The 20,052-nt window shown below is 41.3% G+C and overlaps 1 protein-coding gene across 3 annotated transcripts in view; it reads right to left on the bottom strand.

Moving 5' to 3' along the window:
• LOC114105005 (calcium-dependent secretion activator 1) overlaps window positions 1–20,052 on the bottom strand; it is a 471,729-nt gene that overhangs the window by 143,540 nt on the left and 308,137 nt on the right. For 2 of the 3 annotated variants that reach the window (XM_034637078.2, XM_034637084.2), the window contains exons 11-12: window positions 14,068–14,280; window positions 399–535 (exon numbers count right to left, since the gene is read on the bottom strand). In XM_034637078.2, the coding sequence (XP_034492969.1) occupies window positions 399–535; window positions 14,068–14,280 (350 nt within the window). The remainder of the gene's footprint in view (window positions 1–398; window positions 536–14,067; window positions 14,281–20,052) is intronic. The other variant, XM_034637086.2, reaches the window with a different exon arrangement.

The raw sequence follows: 20,052 nt of genomic DNA on the forward strand, positions 1-20,052 counted from the left end.
TATTTCTTTTTGAGATAGGAGCACCAGGTCTGGGCTAGGAAGCGAGGGACATCTTAAACTCTAAGATAAGGAGGCAATTTTTGCAAGTTCTCCAGTAGCAGGTGCCAAACTCGATTACCCCCCTCCGGAATATTTCTCATGTAGCAGCTGAAAAGTGGGGAAGCTATGAAGGGGAAGCTGGGGACTTGGACGTGTCTCTTCTGAGAACTTCCTGCCGCTCAGTCTTGTTTCTTGGTAAGTTAAACTATCTCAACCCCGGGAAATGGAGAACACATTTGCAATTGTTAAAGCCATTCCATCATGGAGAAAAGAGCTTCTGACATAAAGGTAGAGAAAAATTTCATTAAAAAAAAAAAAAGCTATGTTTAAAGTGCTGTAAGACCAAAGAAGATACTTGCCAGGCAAGAATAGGAATCATTAAGTCTGTGATCCAAAGTAAGGCGCTGTACCATCTCAAAGAGGGAAGCGTGGTCAAAGTTACAGGGGTTGGAAGAGATAAATTCATCCATGCCATGCTTTTGGGCTCTATCTGCATCTGTTCATTTATACATGTAGAGAGAGACACAATTTAGAGAAACACATCACATTTTCTTTGACATTTCAAATACACAGGAATTCACTAGGCATTACAAACATTAGCTGCTTCCCCGGTACCTCCCACCAACATCCCAAGATATATATATATATCTATTTACCTCCCATTGTCAACTTGCATCACTTAACTGGTTAAGTTTACTGCATGTAGGCAAAAAATATATTGGCATCAACATGTTTATCAAATGATCACAATGCCAGTGCACTCATGTTCTTTAAAAACTAAACACGAGATTGGAACTTTGCCTGCATTCCACCAAAACACTGAAAGCAGATCGGATCTTTGCTAAAACTGCCTATTTAGCTGCATAGGTTTTGAATAGATTCTGCCATTCCAGCGGTTATGTCTAGAGCAATTTCTCTACAATTATTGGGATTCTCTGGACAAAAAGGGTTTCTGCTGATTTTCAGCAAAGTGACGAGATTTGGGTCCTCCCCTTCCAAATCCCCATGGCCAATTTGGTGTAGCATTAAAAGGTTTGAGTCCCCACCCTCCAAAATTAAAAACTAAAAGAATGGAAAGGAAAAGAAAAAAGAAAAAGAAAAAGATTTTTTTATCATTGAAATCTGGAGGGTTAAGCTAAATGGGAATTTAGTTTGTGACAGCCAAGGGCATTGCTTTATAGTGTGCTTCGTCTGTGAGCAAAGCTTATGAAAGAGACAAACAGAAATTTACTCAGCGAGGGCTATGATCTGCCATTTATTGTGAATTAATTGTCTCAATGTATTCACACTTTTCCTCACAGGGCTGTAGGCAAAACCTCCTAAGGGCTAACTAATTAATCCCAACACGTGGAACTAACATATACTACCCTCCACTGGCAATGTAACTCGGAGGATTCAACTGGAGTGCCACCAAGCAAATCGTAAGGAGGTAGAATGAAGAAGGTCTTTTCCGTTAAAGGAAATCGGCTCATTCCACCTCATCTGCACTCGGTCTCCTGATATGCAGACTACGAAGAAAAATAATCTCATATCAAACGGAGCAAGATTTTATTCATCTCCTCGAATGCAACATTTTACTCGAGTACGGGGACCTGCCAGGAACCAGCAATCCTATCGGGGCAAGGGGAAAATCAATTTCTGACTTGGAAGGGTGTTTGAATAATATTTTCATGTGTGGTCTCTGCTTCAGGCAGTTTTTTTTCCCCCTATCTGTTTCCCATGCTTGGGGTTTGGCTGTAAGCTGGGTTACGGTGACAGCGTGACTCTAATGCGATGATTTCTCCACTTATTGATTTGGGGTATTGTTCAAACCTAAATGCATGGCGTGGGAGATTTACACCCTCTTATGTTGGATTTTTAAAATCTTCTGTCATATTTCTGAGAAGCAGCAGTGGTCAGTGTTTGAACGAGATGTGTTGTTTATGCCCAAGACACACAAAAAAGCCTCGATTTCCAGAAGGCAAGTTCAAGAATGTGTATTTTAACAGCCAAATCGCTCCATTAAAATGATAAAACACAAGCTTTTGGAAGAGCTATCGCATGGGCAGGAATTCTATTAGAGAATCTGCGAGAATCGTCTTTGCTGTGTTAACTGCCTTAGATTCGATCTCAGGAAAGTGCTTTCCAGCTGAGGTTGGGTGCTTCGCCTGGGAAGATCACTTCTGTTTTGTTTGTTGCTTGGTCTTGAAACATTTCCCTTCTGATTTGGAATAGTCAGGAAGGTGGTGCTGGGCTGGGGGCAATCTAAATGCTTCCAGTGCCTGGATGTGCAAGTATCTTAAACCTGCTCCAACTTGAGGTCTCTTCCCTGACATGAGGACTCTGGTGCTATCTAGGTGGCTCTTCTCCATCTCCTCCAACAGATTCTGCCCTCCACCTCTGCCCTCCACCCTGTGCGTCCCAGGGCAACTTAATTCAGGAAAAAAAAAAAAAAAAAAAAAAAAAAAAACTAAGCGTGGGGTGTGCAGGATGCTCATCCTGCTAGGTCCTCATAAAAAAGCCTCATCCACCCCCTGCCTCCCGATTTTAACAGGCAGATCAGGCAGTTTGGCTAGCATTGGCTTCTTGCTCTCGGATTTCTCGGATGAGGCTGCAAGCTGACAAAATCGACCGGGGCCTCACTTTGCCAGTTTGGCTTGGCTAATTTATCGCTCTTCAATGATGACGGTACAACTGGTCATTTAGCTCAGAGAGAAGGGGCCTCTTTTGTGACTGTGAAAAAATATGGCCCACGTTTCAAGTGTTTTGCTCTTTGTTGATGTATTAAAACCTCTTGAAAACTTTGCTGATGACCTATTTTGCCTTTCGGGCCACTTAGGAAATGGATCTGAAAAGGCAATTTGGCTCTTCTAGGGAGACCTGGCTACAAACCCACTCCCCACCCCTCTACCCATCCCAAGGGCTCAATGAAGACAGCTTCACTCTGCTAATACTTGGCTAGGAGCGAGTCTTAAGCACGATTTTCTTTTCTACTAATGTTTCAAACAGGCTTACAGAAAAATGCGTATCAAATTAGCATTTTTTTTCAGATAATAACTCTATTGAAATAAAACTTCCTGCAGGGCGCGATGGCACATGCCCACAATCCCAGCAACTTGGGAGTCTGAGGCAGGAGGGTGACAAGTTCAAAGCCAGCCTCAGCAACTTAGTAAAGCCCTCGGTAACTTACCAAGACCCTGCCTCCAAAGATAAGAAGGGCTGGGCATGTGGCTCAGTGGTTCGGTGCCCCTGGGTTTAATCCCCAATATATATATTAAATAAATCTTCCTTTTTCCCTTCTTTCTCTCTTTCCTTTTCCTCCTGATTCACGTGGGGAATGAACTTGAATTGAGGAGGTCTGGGTTCTTGCGAACTGTTTTTAAATAATTGTCGGGTGCTGGTTGAACTGTTTCTCTTCTCAGCCTTGGTTTCCTTGCGTGTAAGAGGAGTTGACCTTTCAGTTTCCCTTCTGCTGTCGCAGACAGTAGTTTAAGGATCCTCAAGATCCTTTGCATACCTGGGGATGTGGGAGAGCTTAAGGCAGTAGATTTTCCAGCAAGCAAAACGAGCAGCCCCTGGATTTTTGCTTGCACAAAATTATCATTTACTCAGACTTAGGCTTATTATTTTAATTGTTCCAATAACTCAAGAGTACTTAAAAGGGTGACGGGCTCCTGGGACATCCTGAAGATTTCTCTGAGTTTATTATAATCTAAAAAAAAAGGGGGGGAGAATAGACCAGGAATGCTATTTCAAGGTATAAGTGAAAGGGATCCGATTGTTATTGTTAAGCAGGGATTTCAGTATTTTGTTGTTGTTGTTGTTCTCCGCTATATTCTTAGCACCTAGCATAGTACCTGGCACATAGTAGGTACTTTTGTTTTTGTTTTTGGTATCAGGGATTGAACCCAGCGGTGCTTAATCACTGAGCCCCACCCCCAGCCCCTTTTTCATATTTTATTTAGAGACAGGGTCTCACAGAGTTGCTTCGTGCCTTGCTGAGTTGCTGAGGCTGGCTTTGAATTTATGATTCTCCTGCCTCAGTCTCCCTAACTGTTGGGATTACTAGTAGGTCCATATTTGTTAAAACAGGGAATTTATTTCATCAAAATAAACAAATTCACCCTATCAGTAAATGTTTTCTATCTCATGATTTTATGGAATATTGTTACATTAACTAGTTAGGAACAGTGTATTTTCTAGGAGATAGATAGCAAGGAGGTAAGTGGGAGAACTTAGGAATATCACAAAGACTGGAGCTGAAGGCTAGATCTGCCAGTACTGGGTATGTGGTGTGAGGCAGTTGCTTAATGTTTCTGATTCTACTTGTCCCCATGGGTGAGTGGAAGACAGTGTTCAAGCCTACCATGGAGCGTGTTGATGGGATCTCATAAGAAGTGCCTGGAAGTCACCTGGCACATACTAGCTGCTCAATAAATGTTAGTTAGGTGTAATCAGGCAGGCTTCTTGGTGCTTGCAAAGGCACTTGTTTTAAGTTGCTCATGAGCCAAAGATGACTCTGCCTTATGGCTAATGTTCCATCTTTCCTTACTTCTTGAATCATTTCTGGGAAGCTGGATTTCCTTTCCAATCTCTCTGCTTTGTGGATGCGCTCTGCCCCTGTATAACCAATTCCTATGTCCTGTCTCTGAGTTGTTGCTGGGTTGTGTTCCAGTTTCTCTGTGATGAGGACAGAGGCACACAGTTGAACACCTTGGTAGATAATGCATTCCTCAAGGGCAGTTTCCAACCTGGGGGTTCCCCTGTGAGCTTCTAGAACAGAGAGTCCTCAGGAGGTGGTTATTAACTCACTGACTCCGACACCTCCGTTGCAGGCAACTTCTCATTGGCTTTATTAAGGAGCCACACACATGGGGATTCAGATGGTATCTTGCAAATCCAAAAGTGGGAACATGTGCTCTTAGGGGAAAAAAAAATCTTATAGAAGGAAACAGAATTCTAGGTGCAGGTGTCTTTGGATACCATTCAGATTGTCTGCCTGTGTCTCCATACATGTCTAGGACCATATGCATTACATATGTTGTCTATTTTAAAATAAAACATTGCAGTGGTCCAGCTGTTCCAAATTCTGTTTCAAAGAACTTGTGGGCGCTTCCCAAGCAACACCATATAGTCACTCCTGCACTGTCCCAGTCTGTTCTTCTAGAGCGCTGAACAAGAAAAAGCAAATGCTCTTTGAAACTTCATTTCTCCTTGTACAAATAATTGGAATTGGTGGATTCAAGAAAAAAAAAAAAAACAACCCTCCAATGTTGACATTATCAGGGGAGAAAACAGCCCAGAGCAAAAGCATGAGAGAGTCAATTCCTGAATTCAGGACACAGGGATCACTTCCTTTGCCAATATTTGGCATGTGTCAAGAGAATGAAAATGAATTTGAACGTTAGGTTGAGCAAAAGAGAATCAGGAGGGTAAAGTTGCTGTTTAAAATCCCAGTGATGTTTGGATTATCTCTTGCTTTGGGAGATATGTACTCATGTTCTTTTTCATTAACATGATTTAAAAAAAAAAAGAAATCAAGAATTGACTGCACTTTAAGAACCAATTTTTAACTTTTACCTTTTCCAGTCCTGGCTTTAGGAAGTAGTTCTCAAGTCTGGCTTTGTCTGCAAGGGTTCCAAATGATCCAAAAGTGGCCTAGGCTCTGTAGCAGAGTATAATCAACACACTCGCCAAATAATGCTGCCGGTTTCATTTCTGGGGTTTAATTGCATGTTTAGGAGACTGACTTGTAACTAAAGCAAGTAAAATGAATATTGGTCCCTAAACTACATTAAGAACCTTAAACCTATTAATGGTATCCAGGATCCAGAACCAGAATGATGGACAGGCAGATTTATGGGGAGCGGGCGCACTTTCAAATGGAAATGCATCAAAACCTTTATCCCAAGTTTTCCTGGGAACAATTTTGGTTTGATATTTAAGAAATGTGGGAGGGAAACTGGCTCCTACAGTGGAGGTGGGTGATACCATTATATATGTTTAAACTCGCATTTCATCTGCTTTGTGAAAATTCAAGTGAATGGCCCTCAACAGACCACCCTGCCATTTATGTTGCTCTGTAATTAATTATGATATTTGGGTTCATTTCATGTTCATTATTCATTTCATTTTTCCCCTCACAACTGGAAAAATATGTAATATTTTTCATGATCTCTTAAGCGCAAGTATACACAGGTGATTTTGTTTCTGATATATATATATATATATATATATACACACATATATATATTTAAGTAGAGTTGCAATAATGCCTATCAAATGCATGTACTTTTCTTGCAGGAATAATAGAGCTTTCAGATTTTTATTTTATTGAGACTTCTCTATTATTCTGACAGCTTAAAAACAAAAGGTCAAGTCTCCCTTTTTATTTGGTAATATCACATTTTGGAAAATTTCATGGGCTGGTGAACAAGCAATTCTACAATTGAAAATAATTAGAACTGTACTGTTAGCAAACTGTCTGAAAGAGACTCTGTTGTCTCACGAATCCCTTCCATAGTTAGCTAGAGGTAGCTGTTTTATCATCACAATTTAGAGCACGGTTAGGGCTATTGCTACTCCTGATAGATGCTAGAGGCAAGAGAAGAGCTAATGTAACTCTAAAGTCATCTGTGAACCCAAACTGCAAATTAAAAGGTGACTTTGTATCTCTTTTCTTATATGGAAAATGTGTGCTTGTCATATCCGCTTGACAGTACAAGAGTGAATGTATGGTTTGGACAATAACGAACAATGACAGTAGTCAGCTTCATCAGAAGACATGGAATAAAGAAATGACAATGATTGATGGCAGTTGGCTGTTTACAGATTTTTCTAGAAGAGTTTTCCTTGGCAGAGTCAAGTCATCAGGGGATGTTGTGCTCTGCCTGAGCTCTGCACAGCAAGCAGAAGACTGGCCCTTCCAAGCCCGCTGCCCCGAGTGAGGTACACGGGGTGGACCGCTTAATTGAGAAATAACTTCATTCTTTTGCAGACTCTCTGACAAAACCAAGCTAACACAGAATGGCTGAGAGAGGATGGCTTCTTCCGAAGCTCTCAAGGGCCGTATTGCATTTTGCAGGAATCTCAGATTTAAAACTACCATGGTAATACACCCAAAGGGATAAACATGTGATGTTTCTTTTAGTGCTCATTTTTAGAATTCATTATTAGACAGTCTCTTTGAGTAAAAATCATATCAGAGATTTTTGTCAGTGATCTCAAAACAAATAAATTAGAGATTTGTCTTTTTTTTTCCTGCATAATTCTTAACTTTTTCAAGTAATTTCCCTGATTGTAATTCTTACATTAGCAAATCATCATGTTCAGACCGTTTACAACATGAATGAAAGTAAATTTTTTTGCTTCACTAATTAGTAACGAATCATACTGTAAATCACTCTATGACATGAAAATGCTCAACGGATTCATGGATAGCACATTAAATGGTTCTGCAGTAGTTAACAAAGAAACAAACCTTCATTTCATATGGTCTACTTAGATCATATCCCGATGTTGGAAAAATTTTGGACCTGATTGTAGGAGTCTATCCTTTTAAAACGTCATTTATTTTAAACACTGAGAAGAAATGTGATTTACAGTGTGGTTTTGGGCCATGCAAATTAAGTTAATATTGAATTCATTCTTTGATATTTTCTTTTCTGCAACATAGCAACTGCAAGTTGACAATACAAGAAGATATAACAAAAAAAATCTCATAAGATAAATTATAGAAAGGAATGAAGGCAAACTGGAAAATCTATGAGGATAGCAATGCATTGCGCAAATTCTCTCAAAACAGAATTCATTCAGTCATCTATTCATCCATCCTTTCATTCTCGAAAAAAAATATAGCAAAAATCCTAAATTCCCACTAAGTTCACATTCTATGGTAAGCTTTTAAAAAATGCCTCATCAGACATTCAAAAGAAAGTAAAGTGAAATTAAGTATCCGCTTGGCGTGGTGAAAAAACTCTGTCTGCTAGCCAGGGGTAGATTTATGCAAAAGAAAAGAAAAAAAAAGAAAGAAAAAAAAAAGGGAGAAAAAGCAAATTAAAGTAACCCAAAGAATTAGAACAAAGGAATATTATCGAATGGTCAGGAGGAATGATATGACCTACTTCATCTAAATCAGCATTCAGAATACTCAAATACATATTTGCCTGCTCTCTTGACCGATTTTTCTAGTTCCTTCTAATATCATATCTTCAGTAAACATGTTTTTGATGAGTAGCTTTTTCCTACACGTATAAAGGAATTATATGCTCTCTTTTTAAAGAGTGAAGAGAAAGATTTTTCTAAAGTTTTCAGGTATCTTTCTTTTTCTCTTACAAATGTAGTTTTAGAAATATTAACACACATACAAATGACCTTGAAAAAGTTATTGTTGTCATTGTTCTTGGGGGAGGAGCAGGATGACATTTGAGACCAGAGGTCAAAAACTCTCTCTGGCACTGTGAGATTGAAAATCCAAAGCATTCGTGACTAAGGTGCTTGGACTCCACAGAGTCCTTAATTTGCTATTTTTATGTGTGGCCGTCCCACTTAGTATAGTCCTCCTTTCAAAAATCAAACCTTTAGTCAGGTTGAAGGAATTCTTTTGTGTTCCAATGATGTGTTTCCTTTATGAATTCTATTTTGCATTTTTAAAATTTAAAATCGACTTGATGAATTGCATTGTGCATTTGGAAAATTGAACATCTTAAAAATGTACTCGACTGGTTGCATTTTGCATTTTTAAGTTTACTTTGTTCATTGTATTTTGCATTTAAAAAAAAAGTTTTGCTCCGTTAAGGTCTTCGGGTCTCCTACCCTACCTTTCCATGGTCAAGGTTTCCATAGTCACCACACCCTGGGTGCACTGACCATTCTCATCTTTGGAATTAGACAAGGAACAACAACAACAAGAACGCATTCTCCGAGTGCCAAATGATCTGTTTTCAGGCATTAAAAGCAGTCAGGTAGCTGGGAATTCCATGAAGCAAAGGCCTTAGGTGCCGTTCCATTGGGCTGTCAATTAATTATCTTGGAATGACAAAGAATTAGGAGATGCTCATGGTTGGCTTTACCCAGAGGATCACTTGATGCCAATATGCAAGCCAAGGAGAGAAGGCAATTATGCACACGTGACATGCATCCGAGTTTCAGTATGGAAGCTTACATTTCAAACCTAAGGTCAGGAAAATAACATGAAAAGTTGACTAGGAGGTCTAGACATGAGGAAGACCGGAGAGGAGAGGGGGAGAAGCACATTGCAGGCGTCAGATAATCGAGTCGGATTATCTGAGCTGTGCTAGCTACAGACGACCACTTACCCTTTTGTCCAGCTAGAAGTTAGCAGGGTAAGAAGGAACAAACCAGAATAACATAAAGACTAGCAACAGGCTCAGGAAAGCAGACAGGAGTTCTAACCTAGCAGCTAACGTTCTTGGGTTCAAGCAAAGATCAAACAAGAAAACTTCAACAGAACAAAAAAAAAAAGAAAAGAAAAGAAAAAGAAAAACGAAATCAACCTCCCCCAAACCAACAGTAACCCCAAGCCCCACTAATCGTAGAAGACTGTTCAAGGATTGACCAAAAAAAAAAAAAATGAACTATTCATAGAAACATCCATCTTTGGGGCATCACGGATGTTGTTAACAGTTATTAGTGGAGAAAAATGATATTACAATAACTCAGGGTGAGTCATACATCAAATAATCATTGACCCAATGTCCAAGCTGAAAGTACCCCCTCCTGCCCACCCTTCTCCAAATGAGAACTGGGGTTCTGTTTTTCACCAACACACAATGGGTGTCTTCGTGAGCGGCCACCTGGCATAAGGAATGGTGGCTTGGCTCCATTTTTGATCTGGACATTCTCCATGGGAGCCCCGTTGGCCTTAAAAACTAGAGAATTGCAAGTATTTATTTTAAAAAAGTTGGGTAACTAGGTACCAACTTATTATTTTTTTTAGAATTTTAACTAAAAAGGAAAAAAAATTAAATCAACAACAGACACAAAAAAACTGTAAAAGAACAAAAAAGTGTTAAAAGTTGATGGAACCCTCCCAGAATCTTTGTAGAGTCCCACACAAACGAATGAATAGCAGGATCTATTTTTTTTAAAATAATTCCATATCAACACTCCACTCCACTCTTTCGTAGATGTGTCTTTCATTTTGAAATTGTAAGATATACAAACTGCACCAAGAAAGCCATTAAACTGAATTTAGAGAGACCCCCAAAATTCCCAAGTACCCCCAAGTTTCCCAATCTAGAAAATGTCCCATTCACAAGTGTCTCTGGTGAACAGTTAGTTCATGATGAGATTGGAGTGTTTTCTTTTCTTTCTAGCCCTCAAAACATTTCTATATAGCTCCCCTTTTGCAGAGTAAAAACTAATAAAGCAATTTCAAAGTTATTGAAAGGTGTTAAAAATCATTCACTAGCAAGAATGGCAAGTCCTCTGAAAAAATATTCAAAAACAGGATTTAATGAGATATGTGTAAGTATTTAAAAATGACCCTTACCTTCTGGAAGTCAAGGAAACATTTTTAAAATGCAATACTTGATTTTTTTTTTTTTAAATACAAGTCAACCAATGTAAATGAAGAATCAAAATTTGCTACTTAGACTATGTGCAATGGCACAAGCTTGTAATCCCAGCAGCCCAGGAGGCTAAGGCAGGAGGATCTCAAGTTCAAAGTCAGCCTCAGCAAAAGTGAGGTGCTAAGCAACTCAGTGAGACCCTATCTCTAAATAAAAGAAAGTCACTTGAGTTGCAGGTGACCCTACAACCCGGTTCTGATAAATCCCAAATCTGTATGTTATCTGATTTTCTCCTTCATCTCTCAATGTTCCTTGTATACTTTCAAGAGATGATGGGTATTATTTATCCCTCCCAAATTGAATCTTTAGGATTTTGCTGGATGCCCTGTTTGCTAGTTCAGGTATTAAATAAAATTTCACCTAGAGTTCCAGCAAGTTTGGCTTCTGTTCCCATGACTTAGAAACCATCAGGTTAGTTCACAATTACTTCACAGCTGCTTTTATTTGTTAAGTTCAAAACATAGCTATCAAACATATCAAGTTTTATATGTGGGGAGCTCTGTCAAACCCAGTGTCAATGCATACTTAAGGTGACCAGTGCATCGTGATTTGCCCAAATCTTCCCTGCTTTTAGCACAGTAAGTCCCTCAGACCTGGGCAAACTGGGATGTGCATAAAAAAATTAAAAACTAAAAACAATCATAACTTATTCTGAGTATGATTTTTTTTGGGGGATACTGGGGATTGAACTCAGGGGGGCACTCAACCACTGAGCCACATCCCCAGCCCTATTTTGTATTTTATTTAGAGACAGGGTCTCACTGAGTTGCATAGTGCCTCGCTTTTGCTGAGGCTGGCTTTTGAACTTGTGATCCTCCTGCCTCAACCACCTGGGCCACTGGGATTATAGGTTTGCATCACCACACCTGGTGGTGGCCTTGTTTTTGTAGAAACAGGTACATGCAGTAGGACCTCATGCTCTTTGAGAATTTTAAATCCTGAGCAGAGTTTAGGGAGTTGCATGAGAAGCAGGTGACCCTACAACCCAGTTCTGATAAATAAATCCCAGATGTGTATTGTTAAGTGTCCTTCTCCTTCATCTCTCAATGTACTTTATATACTCTCAAGAGATGATAGATATTCTTTATTCCTCCCAAATGGAATCTTTAGGATTTTGCTGGATGCCCCATTTACTAAAATCCCCCTTTGTTTAAACAGGGCAGTGACGTGGGTCTTGCTGTGTGTATCCAATTGCACCTTTTTTTGATACCTAACAGCTAGTGATCCTAATTACAGGCAGAAATCTCAAGCAAGAGCCCCTGTGTATTTTCCTGAAAAGTCACCCTTCCACAGTCGCTTCTGTCACCAGTCATTTTGTGTGTGTGTGTGGGGGGGGGGGAGGTGCTGGGAATTGAACCCAGGGCCTTGTCCAGGCTCAGCCTGTGCTCTACCACTGAGCTCGGCTTCCAGGTCCTTGTCATTTAATATTACTTATGAGTGTCCTTTGTCTTCCCTATACCTGTGATAAAAAAGTGGGGCTAACCACAAACTATGTAGTATTAACAGAGATGAATTTCCTCCACTGGGCCGATGATAGAACAGAGATAATGAATTCAAAGTGAAATGATCTCCAAAGAATTGGAGAGTATTTGGAAATAAAACCAGTATTTTCCAAATATTCCAAGATGTATGTTTTATGAGGTTGCTTTGGATGGTGATCATCATTACAATTTTTTTTTTCTTGTACAGGGATGGTTCCATTTCAGGTGTATGGGAAGGTATTCTCCCCAAATGTCTTAAAAATGAGCCTATCAGGCAGCGTTGCTTTTTGTTTAGAAAAATTAAATGAACATCCGTTATGCTTTGATTGCAACCAATGACTGCTGCTCTCTTCAGAATTATCCATAAACCTAGGTGCCAGGAGATATGAGAGAAAACAGCAAGGGATTGGGAGCTTGGTGGGGGTCGGGGCAGGAGGGCCACCCATCTCTCCCAGATCCGACCTCTACGTCTTTCCTACTCTTTCATGACCTTCTGTGTGGAAAGCTGTTGGGATTATCTGGTTCCACCATAGAAAGGCATCTTCCTTGAAGAAACAGCTAGTACTGAACACGACTTCCTGGAAGCACCAGATGGTCCGAGGTTGCCATTCAAAAAGAGGTCTGCTCTCGATTTTATGGTAAGAGCAGAGCTCTGTCCAGCAAAAATGGACACAGCAGTAGAATTCATAAAAAAGGGAATTTACTCATCAGAGCTGCAAAATTATGCCATCTATTTCCACCTTTTGCTTAAGAGCAACAGGGGAAAACCGAAAGCACTGCTGAAGGGGATGTGCCAGCTTTGGGGGGCTCTTGGCACCTGCTTTTCCTTTAGCTGCAATTCTCAATCCTCAGGTATTTGGGGGGCCAACACCCTAGAATTTGGACCTGGACTCAGAAAAGATTTCCTTGGTTGTCTATCTGCCTAATGTCTCATTTCCCACCAGTCACCACAATACAAACGACTCGGGTTATCAGACATTGATCATTGTCTGGTATTTATCAATTTATCACCTTGGCTGCCTGGTTTGGTACCCACTGGGAGGCGGATGCTCTTGCAGGGTCCTGGTGCATCTTTCTTACAAGTGTTTCTCCTCTCTAGATAATTGTTCAGTGAACTTGAGTCAGTGAGTGGGCTCCAGGCTGATGTCAGAGGTCCCCATGACCACTGCGAAAAATGACTTGGACCTGAGTTGTCCCTAGTCAACTTGATATTCAGGGTAAGGCACAGTCTCCACTTGGAGGTCAATATTTGCAACATTGCATGCTTGATGTCTCCAGTTTTGTTTTAATAAATATCTCCAAGCCTATGATGGCTTTTGCCTTCCCCTGTGTATCAGAAGTGTTGGGGTCCATCCTAGGTAGGAAATGGGAAGGGCAAAGGGGAAGAAGGCAAACCGCTACAGAGATCAGAGGAGAAGATACTAGAACCTGAACTGGGGGCTGTTTAAGGAGTCTCTGATATTTTCACTCAGCATGGGATTTTAGGTACCATGTTTTTTTTCCCCTTCTTCCCACTGCATGTGAAAATGTCATCATTTATTTTTAAATGGTTCTAAATTGCAGATTTAAGTTTATTTCAAATCAACCCTATTTTTGAATAACTTTTAATGGGAAGAAATGAAGCAGGGACATCCCTAATCTATTCTATTTGAAGACGAACTCAAACAAATACCTGTTTGTGAATTCCAAACTCTCTCACCAAGAAAGACAAAGAGATAAAAATACATGCAAAATAGACTTTGCTTCGCTCAGTCCTTGGTGGAGAAGGTCAAGTATTGCACTTTAAAATTTATTTTCAACTGATATTTTCTCCCAACTTTTGCCCTGAATGCACCTATATACTTTCCATAAACATGATTTTTTTTGAAACCTAAATATAAAAGCAACTAGTTTTTTTTTTCTTTTTTGCATTCAACTTTGGAAGATTCACTTTACTGTACATAGCTACGTTTTTAAGAAATGGCATATTTACTTACAGAATTGAGAGATGGGGGCGTCCAGCTGAGGCACGTTCCCACCCTTGGCATTGAGCTTCTGGACTTGGGTCGGGGGTACCGGTTTGTGGGACTGTCCAGTGGCCCGGTACATAGCCTGGACCCACAGGATGCGATCCTGCTCGTCATCGCTTGCAAATATCACTGTGTCCCCTTCTTTGACTGCATTGAAGAAGGCTCGGCCACCTTCCAAACCTGGAAGAGGAGGGAAATACAACTTCTCAGCGGAGCCCAGACTCAGCCCTTAGGAGGCAGCTCCTGAAGCTTCTCCTTGGGCCAGGGGAGGGGAGGAGCCATGGATCTGTCTCTACCATGGGGAGCCTGAGAACCACTTGGCCACGGAGTGGGACCATGGTGTTAAAGAGCTTGGCTCGTGTCCCTTCCTTAATCCTACTGGTGACAGTACTGTTACCAAACATCTGCCCTACAATTTCCCCTCAGATTTAAAAACAAATAAACCATCACCACCAAAACCTCTCCTGACCTTTGTCCCCCCTTCAGGGAGTGTTCTATTCTCTTTACAACAAAAGGAGCATCTCTATTGAGGCTTCTTAAATTCTAGTACATGTTAGAATTCCCTGGCATCTTCTTAAAACGTAGCTTCTGACTCAGTAGGTTCTGGAATGAGCCTAGGATTCTGCATTTCTTTTCTCTCTCTCTTTTTTTGGGGGGGAGCAGGGGTGGGTACCAGGGACTGAACTCAGGGGCATTGACCACTGAACAACATTTCCACCCTATTTTTGTATTTTGTTTAGAGACAGGATCTCACTGAGTTGCTTAGGGCTTTGAACTCGTGATCCTCCTGCCTCAGCCTCTCAAGCTGTTGGGATCACAGGTGTGCACCATGGTACCCCACTGGGATTCTGCATTTCTAACAAGCTCCAGAGGATGCTGGTGTGAAGACCACAGCTGGAGCAGCAAGGGGCTCTCTCTCCTCCTGTTGGGGCTTCAAGTCCCTCCAATCAGGCTGCTGCTTGGCTGAAATTTTCTTTTCAAGGCCACCAATGACCATCCCTGAGTCTGATGGTCAAAGTTCTAATTTCTTTCTGTTATCTAATGAGCAGCATTTAACACTTTCTTTCTTTCTTCTTCTTCTTCTTTTTTAAAATTTGTTCTTTTAAGATATATGTGACTGTAGAGTGAATTTTGACGTATCATACGTACATGGAGTCTAACTTCCCATTCTTGTGGTTGTACATGATGTGAAGTTTCCCTGGTCATGTGTTCACATATGAACACAGAAAAGTGATGTCCCCCATTCATTCCACTTTTCTATTCCCATCCCATCCCTTCCCTTCATTCCCCTTTGTCTAATCCAATGAACTTCTACCCCCCCCACCCCCTGCACTTATTGTGTGTTAGCATCTGAATATCAGAGAGAACATTTGGCCTTTGGTTTTGGGGGATTGGCTTATTTCACTTAGCATGACAGTCTCTGGGTCCATCCATTTACTGGCAAATGCCATCATTTCATTTTTCTTTAGGGCTGAGTAATATTCCATTGTGTATTTTCCTTATCCATTCATTTGCTGAAGGGCAGCTTGGTTGGTCCCACAGTTTAGCTATTGTGAATTGTTACTCCTTTCTCTTTTTAAACACTCTCTTTACTTGCCTACCAGGAAAACTGATTTCCTCCTACTCCCTGGCTGCTGTTTGTCTTGTTTACCTTGCTCCTCCTCATCCTGACCTTCAAATGTGGGAGCGCCTTGGAGTTCTCTCCTTGTACCCCTTCTCCTCTTTATCTACAGCACTCCCACGATGTTACCTAAACTCTCAGTGCCAGGACTATGCTGAGTGAGGGTCCTCACGTTTCTTCCTGAGCCCTGAACTTTTCCCTCAAGCTCCGGACTTGGGTGGCAGTAGCTTCCTGGACTTCTCCTTGTGGGCATCTGACGGACATCCCAAGCCTGCCTTCTGCAACATGGAACTCCTAGTCTTTCTCCTTGACCTCCACTCCATCTCAGGAAATGGGGCTTGCCTCTCCAGATGTTCAAGTTCCCAATCCAGGAGTCATTCTTCATGTTCCCTCTGGTTTCTCCCAAAGGGCATGGATGGACATTTCGATGATTCTACCTTCAGGACATTAGACATTACCAGAATGTGGCTTCTTCCACCTCCAGTGTCACCACCCTGAATCGCACTGTAAACCCCTCTTATGGGTTATTTGAATAGCGTCCCATCTGATCTGTGTGATTCCAGCTTCATTATGGATGGTGGGTTCTCAACATGGCAGCCAGCCAGTCATGGGTTTAGGATGAGAGTCGGATCCTGTTATTCCTCTGCTCAAAACATGCCAGTTTCCACATTCCACTGAGATGAAAGCCTAGCTTCTGACACAGCCCGGAGCTTACATTGATTGGCACCACCTTGAGTTTTCTCTCTCTTTCATGCACATCTGTGCTCCATTCATTGCAAAAACCAATGATCTCTTGTTGTTTCTGGAACACCCAGGCATGTTCTCACCTCAGGGCCTTTGCATCTGCTGTTCTCTGAATCTAGAGTATTCTTCTTCCAGATATCTGCATGATTCCCATCCCGATTTCCCTAACGTTTTTTGCTTACATTCACATTCTCAACAAGACCTTTTCTGGCCTCTACTCCTCATTTCCATCTCTCTTTATCTTGCTTATTTTTTCCCTATTGTTCTTAGCACCTTCCAGCAAACTGCATCACTTATTTTGCTTCATGAGGATGGGGGTTTTTCTGTTTCACTCACTGCTGTTTGCTTGGTAAGTAAAACAGCACAGAACACACAGTAGGTGCTCAATAAACACGCACTGAATGAATGATATGCTATAAACCCATCTTTTTCTATAGTCAATCTTCAAGGTTGAAATCAGTAGGTGGAAGCATCTCTTTCCAGAACCCTATGTGTATTTTGAGTCCCTTGGAACTTTCTATCCAGAAACAAAGCTTCATCAGGTTTCTCATCATCGTCCCAATATTACTTCAAAGTTCAAAGGAGTTTAAATGAGTGATTGGCATCTCCAAATTTCTAGTGAGGTCCAGTCCTGTCTGACATTAGCATTGGAAGCGATTTCTGGTGATAATAAGACTTCTCCACGTGATGACGATCTTAATTTTGCAAATTTCTCACTTAGAAAGACCAGGGAGTGGGGACAATAAACAGCTGTTTGTTTATATGGAGAGTCTAGAGGTACAATGTCAAGTTTTAATAAAAGGATTTTGACGATTAAGATTATGAGGGATATTTTGTCTAATTTATTTTTTGGTGGGGGTACTGGAGACTTAACCCAGGGGCACTTAACCACTGAGACACATCCCCAGCCCTTTTTATTTCTTATTTTGAGACAGGGTCTTGCTAAGTTGCTTAGGGCCTCACTAAATTGCTGAGGCTGGCCTTGAACTGGCGATTCTCCTCTCTCAGCCTCCTAGGTCACTGGGATGATAGGCGTGCACCACAGAACCTGGCTTGTCTCATTTCTTAGGATGAGTTATAAACATGTATAGTTTGGGGAGAATGGCAGATAGTTAACGAGCTGGGGAAATCTGGTGAACTTAATGGATGGTATAACAAGAAGGAAAATTCTGGAAGTGAAGGAGGAGAAGAGCTTTGAGGGGTACTGTCAGTCTGGAAAAATGAATACCAAACATTTAAAAGAAGAGTGGCTTGGCAGACTGTAGTCTAGTCTTGGGATAAGCTACCTTGCTATAGTCACTAAACGTCAGGCTAGCTTCACTGGAAGGGTGCCGTCTCCCTTCCCCAGGGCCTGTTGCTCGTGATGGAGATAGTGTTCCTGGTGCTACTGTCAGAAAGACAACCAGGGTCACCTTGGGAAGTGGAGAGCCCTCTCCATTATGTGGTCATTCAGAGACAAAGAAAGATGCTAAATTTTCAGGTTTTCATTTAATTTCCTAGGCAAATATAGTGGTGCATGCTTGGGATCCCAGCCCCTAGGATAGGCTGAGGCAGGAGGATTGCAAGTTCAAAGCCAGCCTCAGCAACTTAGTGAGGAACTAAGCAACTCAGTGAGACCCTGTCTCTAAATAAAATATAAAAAGGACTGGGGATGGGGCTCAGGGTTTAAGTGCTCCTTTGATTAATCCCTGGTACCAAAAAAAAAAAAAAAAAAAAAGTAACCCTAAGATATAAGTGCTAGTATTCCCATTTTACAGATGAGAAAACTGAGTCATGCAGATATTGATAACTACCCTTTGGACCCAAAGCTAGCCTGGGAGCTGCAGAGCTAGGCTTCTAACCCCGACTATTTGAGTGCAGAGTTGATAGATGTAAGTGCTGAGCTATAAGACACCAAGGACACACAGCAAAACCAACAAGGAGAGAAAGAGCAAAGCAGTTGAGTGAGAGCCAAGAGAGGAAGACACAAAGGGAACAGATTACAGATAGGTGCCACTGTGCCCAAAAGGAAGTTTGATTTCCAACACGCACGTTATAAGAAATTCTGCATTGAGGGGCTGGGGATGCAGCTCAGTGATGGGGCACTTGCCTAGCATGCTTAAGGGTGGGCCATAATCAAGGCAGGACCAGTCAAAGCAGCGCTTCCTGGGGCTGGACGCGGTGGAATTTTATAAGGTGGGACATTTCATGACCTCTCCATGGAGAAGACAGAGCACAGTCCCCCGGATGCTGACTTGCCAAGACCCAAGGACACATCTGAGAACGGAGGAAGGCAGACCAGGGGAGGGTGTATTGGCCAGCTCCCTCGGGTGGGGAGGGACTCCTTTCCAATAACTGGCACTAAATAAGTGTTCACTGTAGCCTATTTATAGCAGGGAAGGGGGTCTATATGAGTTGTCTAAGATTATTTTAGTTGCTCGACATACTGTGCCATGGAATTATTTATTCTAAGTGAATGTCTTTTCACTGGATGATTACATAGCTTGGGGAAGTGAGACACAGTAATGGACTCTTCAAATCATACCCAGAGAAAGGTAAGGAAAGCATTTTCATTTTTTTAGCTCAAAAGGAGGAGCTTCTAAGTGAGACTCACATATACTCATTTAACAATTCCCCAAACTGTCATTTTGAGGACCCTCAAGAGGTATAGTTTATTTAGCACAAATTTATTTATTTATTGGTGCCCAGGATTGAATCCAGGGGTGCTTACCCACTGAGCCACATTCCCAGTCCCTTTTTATATTTATTTAGAGACAGGGTCTTGCTGAGTTGCTTAGGGCCTCTCAAAGTTGCTGAGGCTGCCTTTGAACCTAAGATTCTTCTTGCTTCAGCCTCCCAAATGGGATTACATGGCTGGAATTACAGATGGGTGCCACCATGCCCAAAAGGAAGTTTTATTTTTGACAAGCACTTTATAAGAAATTCTGCATTAAGGGGCTGGGGATTCAGCTCAGTGATGGAGCACTTGCCTAACATGCTTAAGGCCCTGGGTTCAATCCTTAGCACTGCCTAATAATAATAATAATAATAATAATAATAATAATAATAATTCTGTGTTAGACTTTTAAAAAAATGACAGTTGTGAATATTAAAATCTTCATTTTCTATCACACATTACAGTATTTCACTGCATACATATTGCAAATTTTATGCCATTTTTGTTTTGCAAAAAGTGGGTACAAGTCAAGAGTGACGCGTGCTTGTAATCTCAGTGACCTGGGAAGCTGAGGTAGGAAGATTGCAAATTTGAGGCTAGTGCCCGGCAACTTAGCAAGGTCCTAACCAACTTAGTGAGATCCTTCTTCAAAACAAAAATCAGAAAAGGTCTGAGGATGTGGCTCAGTGGGAAAGCACCCCTGGGTCCAATCTCCAGGATTAAAAAAAAAGTGGGGTGAGACCATTCTGTGAAGCTTTCTTTTAAAATTATTCTCGTGTTACTTTAAAAAAATCATTTATTATTTAACTTTGCTATAGATGAGGCTGTAGGGAATACTTGTGAATCTACGTTAATGCGGTGGCGACAGTACTTGGGAAATAAATAGGACTTGGCACAGAGAGAGGCAGGGAGGAGAGGCTGCTTATTATCC

Source organism: Marmota flaviventris, chromosome 1, assembly GCF_047511675.1.
Source record: "Marmota flaviventris isolate mMarFla1 chromosome 1, mMarFla1.hap1, whole genome shotgun sequence".
Classification (NCBI taxonomy): domain Eukaryota; kingdom Metazoa; phylum Chordata; class Mammalia; order Rodentia; family Sciuridae; genus Marmota; species Marmota flaviventris.